This window comes from Gekko japonicus, unplaced genomic scaffold (assembly GCF_001447785.1).
Source record: "Gekko japonicus isolate JY-2015 unplaced genomic scaffold, Gekko_japonicus_V1.1 scaffold303, whole genome shotgun sequence".
Lineage (NCBI taxonomy): Eukaryota > Metazoa > Chordata > Lepidosauria > Squamata > Gekkonidae > Gekko > Gekko japonicus.
Window position 1 is genome coordinate 712127 of NW_015169180.1, and position 7860 is coordinate 719986.

Sequence of the window (7860 nt, forward strand, 5' to 3'; positions counted from 1 at the left end):
ACTCTTGAGGAAGACCTTTGAAATGAGTGTAAAAACCGGGGTACTCATCGAGTAAAGAGAGGAAAATGCTGGACTTTGTTGAGAAAATGAATAAGTTGGACTTTGTTTTAATGTAAAATTGAGATAATGAATACGTTGGACTCTGTTTCAATGCAAAATTTATTAAATGGGTCATTGTCATTGATCACAGTGGTTTCTTGTTTGTTGGCATGTACCTGCACACTGTGACCCCTGTTTGTATCTTGTTCTGTCCACAGACAGTTTTCCTTGGGAATGATAAAGATTGTCTCAGTACCACCCTATTTGAGCTAGTTTTTCATGGGATTGTTAATTAGCCAAGTGACTCAGTGGCATAATCCAGCCCCTGAACCAGTTTTATCATGCTCCTAGTGGCCCTACCAGATTTAAAACAATTTGCACAGTTTCATATATAAGAATGTAAACATGCAAGTAAGGTACCCCCAAAAACTTGTGGGAGACATCTCATTATCCTCTCCCCCAATATTTCTTTCCCCATTCTGAAAACCCCCATAGTCTCTCCCCTTTCCTGCTTTCTTCTTCCCACCCACTAGCCAATTTATCTTTATCTGTCTTCAGTTTTCCCTCTTTCTGTCCTGGCAGCATCAATGGCTGAGTTGCATGGTGCTTTCCACTAGGCTGGGCTGATTTGCATGGTGTCAGCTGGGCTGAGCCCAGTTGCAAGATAGGGAACCTGCAAGGACATACTGCGGGGGGATGACCTCATTTTCCATGTATCCTCCTTCCTACACTATTTCCCTTTTTTCTACTCCTGATAGCCTTCATATCCTGAACTTTCCCTATTTCCTTTTCTCCCTCCCACCCATTCACCAACTTACCTTTATCTGGCACCATTTCCAGCTATTGCTATTTACTTCTCATATATCCCAGTTTTCTCCCCAGTGACTCCAGCAGCTTACATTCCTCCTCTCCTCCGTTTAATCCTCACAACAGCCCTATGAGTTAGGTTAGGCTAAGAGTGTGTGACTGGCCCCAAGTAATCCAGTGAGCTTCTACAGCAAAGTGGGGGATTTGAGCCTGTGTCTCATAGATCCTAATCTGAAACTCTAAGCACTGTGCTATACTGGCTTTTGTGGAATTGAACTGTACTTGAACTGTAGCAAGCTACTGGACCTGGGTAAGTCATGTAAGTCACATGATAGCAAGTTGCCCATGGTTTTTGCCAGGCTTGGCCCCCATGAGTCCTCCCTCAAAAGCCAAAACAGCCCTGGAAGGGTCTTTGTCCCCTCCCCCTGCATTTTACTGATAGAAACCAAGGCTTAAAGTCTGGCAATACTGTTGTGGTTAGCTAGCAATGATCACTGAGGGCATTTGTTTCTTAAAACTATAGTCATAGCTTGTATCATTTGGGGGAGTTAATCTCTTTTTAAAGATTTCAGACTTTTCTGCAATCCTGGGGCGTTCTCTGTTTTGTGGAAAGATCTTTCTTACCTGTCCATGACCCAGTCTTTGGATTTAAGTATCGACAACTGGGTGCACATTGAGAATTAGATGTATTGATACGTTTTATAATGGCCACCAGACCACAAACCTGTTCCTTCAAGGGGAGTGCAGTTCTATCCAGAGTGTAGTTTTAATTAAGCATTGTCGGTGTTTTTACATGTACATCCCAATTTACTTTTGAACATGAGACTTTTGATTAAAAGATTAAAATCTTAAAACTGAAAATGTAAGGAAGAAATTTAATGCAAAGGGTAATGAACAGACCCTTGATGAATTAAGAAGTGAATGTGCATGTTGCCTTAAGCACCTTTCTTATTATTCATTCTCCCTTTTAAAGCTTAACAGTAATTTAATTCAACTGTAGCAATATGGTTTTTCTCCCTGATAGAATAACTGCTGTATTAAAGATCCAGCTTTAGTAATGTAAATTATTGTGACATACTGCAATATATCCATGGTTTGTATGTGCATTATACTAATGTATTCTTTCAGATACTTTGGTCATTTTTGTTCTCTTTGCATTTCCCCCCTCTCTCAGGGTGAAGATGGCTTTCCTGGGTTTAAAGGCGATATGGGACTTAAGGGTGATAGAGTAAGTATTTTAACCTGTATTCATAAAAGCCTATTCTCAGCATCCTATCATACTTCCGTGAGGCCAAGAAAAAAAAAAACTAAACCAAAGCTGCATCAATGAATGGACAGGCATATGCAGAGGGAGGGAGGCTTTCTCAGTGGCTGGAGCCACCAAACGGGGTTATCAGGCCCCCACCGTGGATGGCTGATCCCCCACCATGGTGCCCATTCCCCCACCACTGACCAGTTGAGGGACTTCCCATCAGCAAAGGGAGACCTAAGCTGTCATCTCCGGCAACATGGCAATATTGCTTCCAGCGCACACCAGAAGTGATATCATCATGTTGCGGGTGATGCAGGGACACTCTGATATTTGGGCAACATGTGGTAAAAATTACTTCTACCATAGAGTTTATGCCCTAATACCAGACCATCCCCATGTTGCTGGTGATGCGATGATGTCACTTCCAGTGCATAACAGAAGTGGCATTGCCAGAAACAGCAGCCTGGGCCTCTCTTTGCTTCCAATAAGTCACCAGGGATAGGCAGGGTGCCACAACATTCTTGTTTATTTTCCCCAAAAGGATAGAGGCTTGCGAGATTCTGAGGCGCTTCCAAGGCAGCATGCGATGATGTCACTTCCAGTGCATAACAGAAGTGGCATTGCCAGAAACAGCAGCCTGGGCCTCTCTTTGCTTCCAATAAGTCACCAGGGATAGGCAGGGTGCCACAACATTCTTGTTTATTTTCCCCAAAAGGATAGAGGCTTGCGAGATTCTGAGGCGCTTCCAAGGCAGCACACTGGTATCCCCAGTGCCTATGTTTGTGTGCCTTCTTGTATGTGTGGATGGACATCATGGGAAAAAGCAAACTGCTTTGTTTGAGAACACTGTCTGAGTTAAGGCAGTCATGACCTTGACAGGGAGTGATCTGGTCTTCACTGACAGGGGTTTCAGGCAGACCATGAAGAAATGCTCCACAGCCACCAGGAGGCTTTATAATATGCCAGATCTCTGTCCACTCACGTTCTAGTCATCATTAATCATCATTGTGTTAGCACAAGAAAGTAGCCATCATCCTATGAGTTTTCTTTAAAATCATATCAATAAATAAAAGATTAAGACAGTTGATACTGAAATGTGTCAAACACTGTGACACCCCCCTCCCAAGTATATTCGCTGTTTGCAACATGCTAAAGGTTTTGATGTCTGTGAAGGATGTGGGTGGGTGGATCACTCTGTGTGAATGAATCCAACTGGTCTCTCCTGAGAGAAAATGGCTCAGAGCCAATTGTTATGATCAGTTAATCTCAAAAGGCGCTATATTATGGCGGGGGGGAATAAACAAGAACCCACTTCATGAGGTGTGAGCAGTGAGTCCTCTTAAGAATATATTTATTTATTTATTTATTTTTCACATTTATATCCTGCCCTCCCCAATGGGCTCAGGGCGGCTAACAAGGGCAAGGTAAACCATGCCATAATTAAAACATAATATACATAGTAACTTAAAACATAATCCATTAAAACATCCAATACTTAAAAACAACGGTGCTCAAACTTCTGATACCAAAGATGGCATCGATAGAGTTCCAGGTGGTACTTCCAATGCTGTTTGCGCCCACAGGAGAACAGCTTAGATCTTCTTTGCCATATACAGGTGCTTCCTCAGGGCCTCGTCAACCATGACGGTGATGGTATAGTAGGGGCGGGGGCTCCTACTCAAAGGCCTGGTGGAAGAGCTCCATCTTGCAGGCCCCGCGAAACTGCATAAGGTCCCGCAGGGCCCAGATCTCATGACCAACAAATTTTGGGCCCCCGACCATGGTGCTCTTGGGGGAATGTATGGGGAAAGGTGGTCCCTCAGGTAGACTGGACCCTGGCCATATAGGGCTTTATAGGTAAGAACCAGCACTTTGAAGCGGACCCGGTACTCTATCGGCAGCCAGTGCAGTGCTTTCAGTACACACATATGTACACACAGAAGGGTATGAAGAACATTTGTTAGGAGGGTCATCAACCATGAAATGCAGGAGTATAGGATGAGGCACAATAGCAGTAAATGGTGATAAATTTAATTGCCTTAGTTTTGCTAAGTAGTTAACACCTGCAGTGACTGAGGATTCCCAGCTCCTCATCAGATCATTGGAGAGGGGTGTGTTAAGACTTGCTGATGAATTTTAATTTGGCAATTTGTGTCACAGTCATTGGGTTTGTAACACTGAATAACTCACGTCCAGTTAAATGGTCCTGTGGCTAGCGTGGCCCTGACCTGGAATGCCCCAGGCTAGCCCAGTTTCATAAGATCTTGGAAGCTAGTGCTAATTAAGTTAAATCAGTAAAAGAAGTTTCAGTTTGATAGGAAATAAGTGTTGCATATATTTCATTTTTTTCTTCTCGTATTTTCCTGGGGGATGGGGAACAGAATCCCCCCCCCTCCCAATAGCTTCAAAGTGTCTGAAAAGTTTATGTCTAACCCATGGGAGAATTCTTTACCCTTGATGGTTTCAGCCAGATCTTTGATAACCTTTCTGTGAAAGGCAGTGTAGATTTTTACATCCTATATTTACACTTTTTTTAAAGGGTGAAGTTGGTCCCCTTGGTCCTCGAGGAGAAGATGGTCCTGAGGGTCCCAAAGGCCGTGCAGGTCCAACAGGAGACTCAGGTGGGCCTGGTCAAGCTGGGGAAAAGGTTAGTAATTTGCTAATGGGACTTTTTTTTTTTAGAATCAAGTCACAGCATAGAGCTCTTTCACATTTGTAACATTGGCTTCTGTGTATTGATGATCCCAACAATCTTGCAAGACATCTGGCCAGCTGTTAATGATGTCATGAACCAAGAAAGCCAATGTTATCATGATGGAAAGATAATTAGAATGCAAGTAACTCCAGTTAAATTGCAGTTCTGTTAAAATAAGAATATATTTTTCATCGAAACTTTTAAAGTAAATTCCTGTTGGCCCTTTCAGGCTGAAGACATAGAAATATGGCAACAAAACAGGGTTGGATCCAAGGGTGGACTAACCATTTAATAAAGCTCCCAGAGGGATACTGCCATGAAGATCTATTAGCGGACAGGAATAAGCAGGGCCAAGCCCCACCAGCACTTTGGGTATCACTTGCATTGGGCACACAGGGTACCTTTGGTTCTAGCCCCTTTTTTTTTTTAGTTTAATGGTATTACAAGAATAAAAATGTTTTAAGAAATCATACCAGGAAGTGCTTTGCTCCCAAAAGATATGCAAATGTAAACCCATCCAAAAGGGAATTCCAGAAGGGTCGCCTCATCTGTAAAAGCACCATGCCAGTCACCATAAAATGTGACATTTTCTTTTGCAACATTCACAAGTGTATTTTTTTTTAGTCTTCTATATTTTCATCTTTCAAGTTTCATCTCTTCAGACTTTCTGCTATAGCCAGAAAGGTTGGCATTGCAATGCAGATAGCAATTCTGGTGGAAATCCCATGGGTAGATAAGCTAGAGGCTTTGAGAGAAACAGGAAACTTCATAGAGATGGTGATAACAATGTGAGGTGTTACCTATGTTTACATAGTTGTTTGAATGTTTAAAATGTACATTCTTCCTCTTCTTTGTTTCATATTCACACTTGCTTCAAAGGTCATAATTTAAATACTGTTGGAGCAGATCCTGAAATGGGCATAACTGTGTGTAACTGGGTGGAATTTGATTTTATGTCCTTCAGGGTATTTTCTTTAGGTCAGACAGCATTTTTTATTGGTACTGTTTTCATTTTAAGTACTACTTCTCTCCTGAAGGTTGAGAAAATAGTGAGAAAATACAATGAAGTTTTCTATGCTTTTTATGGCAAGCCATGTCAATATTCTTATCTAAGCAAGAAGTATAAAGGGGCCCCTGCAATTGGAGCTAGTGACTAGGACTTCACTGTATATTTTCAGAGTAAACAATTGCCTCAGGCACTCCCCAGTGAAGACATGAGACAACAGCAGTGGGTTTAACTATTTTATTGAAATAATTAATTATGCATATCTATGCCATATCATTAAATATGCTATTTGAAGGGGCAGATTGTGCTAGGCAGTTTAACAATGTCTACCATTGTTGGGCAGACCCACCTTGACTCCAAACTTGACATGCATCCTCCGCTGGCCTCACGCAATGTGCCGAGAGGTGCCCAGCCCCAGCCCCTTTCCCTGATGCGCGGCTAGGCTGTTACCAGGTTCAGAAAGATGTTGCCCAGCACAGTGATACACTGTTCCAGACATAGCCTCCATCACCGCTAATGCCTCTGGGTGCTTGCCCATCATCCCTACCTATTGTGATTAGCCTGCCCTATCTCTGCCAAACTAGATATAGCCCAAACAGTCCAAAGACCAGGCTTATTTAACCACCTCTACCACAGTGTCATAAAGCAGGCAAGAAAGGGCCTCCTCAATAGCCAAGCAGAGGAAACATCCCAAATTCCCACTGAGCCCCAAAGGCAGCTGGCAAATCCTGTGATGTTACAGAGAAGATAGGTGGGTCAGCAGCCAACAGAAAATCCAGCATGGAGGAGGTGTTGCCACAATATAAGTGGCAAAATCATGCTTCCTTATTGGCTGCTTCAAATGTGGCTACCCAATTAAGCTGCATATCTTCTTTGTCCCTGGCACTAGTATCATAAATTCCACTTGAATGAAAAAGGGAGTTTTGTGCCTCAAATATCTTTCCAAAACTGACAAAAGGCCTACTTTTTTCTGGTCATTGCTCTGTCTTGTTAACTGCTTCGGCACCACTTGTTTAAAGAGAAATTTCATCTTTTCTTACTGATAGCAAGAGCCAGGCCAATTAGGGATCATACTGCCAGTGTGATGATGTCACATTGTCGCACAGCTAGTCATACATGCTTACATGTTTGTTTGTTTATTATGGTCTTTCGACCAGCATGCAGTTTAATCAGATGCTTGCATGTTGATGTTGCAGAACTAATCAGAGAGGGGGCAGTATATTGTCTGGAAACATGTTGGGGAGGGAAGAAATGCTACAGATTTCCGAACGGGATATGTAGCCCACATTTTCATTCACTTTTACTGATGCCTGTGAAGGACAGGAGGCTTTCCTGCCCCTGAAGGGAAAAACAGCCACTCAGCTGAGCCTATGGGAATGCTGCTCCGGCATCCAATCACCTTTCAGGAGAGGGATGGAATGCTGGAAGGAAGCACAGCAGGAGTTCAGTTGAGGTCTGCCTCAGAGAGAGTGCAAAGAGAGTTCAGTTCTGCCTCAGGAGAAAGAGCAGTGATAGCTCAGGACTGGCTCAGAAAAAGAGAAGACAGAGTGAAGAGTAGCTCTGCCTGGTAGTGTGGCAAAGGGGGTTAGTACTACCTCTGGGAGAGAATAGAGTACCTGATTGTTAGTCCTGTCTCTAGTAATGAGTAGACCTTGTACCATTTAGTCTAACAATTGGGAAAGGGCAGGGTGTTGTGGGTAGAATCCTTGTTGTGTGAGAGGATCCAATCTAGTGGCTAGTCAGTGGAAGCCGGTTTGTGGTAGAAAGTATTAAAGAAAATTCAAAGCACTCTCTGAAGCTATAACTAGCTTAAATTTATGTGTCTCAGCCAAGTTTCTCTGATTAGCTGGAAGCCTATGCTTTTGATCTGTTCATTGAGCCAGCCAGTAAATAAACAGACCTTCCATGTTGTTTATATAAAAATCCCACCTCAGTGATCTGCATATTCTACTGGCACACTACAAAACTTACCTCATAGTGAATCGATACCTATACACTTGTTACCACTTGTTAAGAGGTAGAAATTCTATAAAAGTATAATGCACAGCATTTGCTGGGCTT

At 42.8% G+C, this 7860-nt stretch overlaps 1 protein-coding gene across 1 annotated transcript in view; it reads left to right on the top strand.

Annotated features, from left to right (window-relative positions):
* COL11A1 (collagen, type XI, alpha 1) overlaps positions 1 to 7860 on the top strand; it is a 362318-nt gene that overhangs the window by 193345 nt on the left and 161113 nt on the right. The window contains exons 29-31 of the mRNA XM_015416098.1: positions 2021 to 2074; positions 4638 to 4745; positions 5442 to 5581. Of these exons, the coding sequence (XP_015271584.1) occupies positions 2021 to 2074; positions 4638 to 4745; positions 5442 to 5581 (302 nt within the window). The remainder of the gene's footprint in view (positions 1 to 2020; positions 2075 to 4637; positions 4746 to 5441; positions 5582 to 7860) is intronic.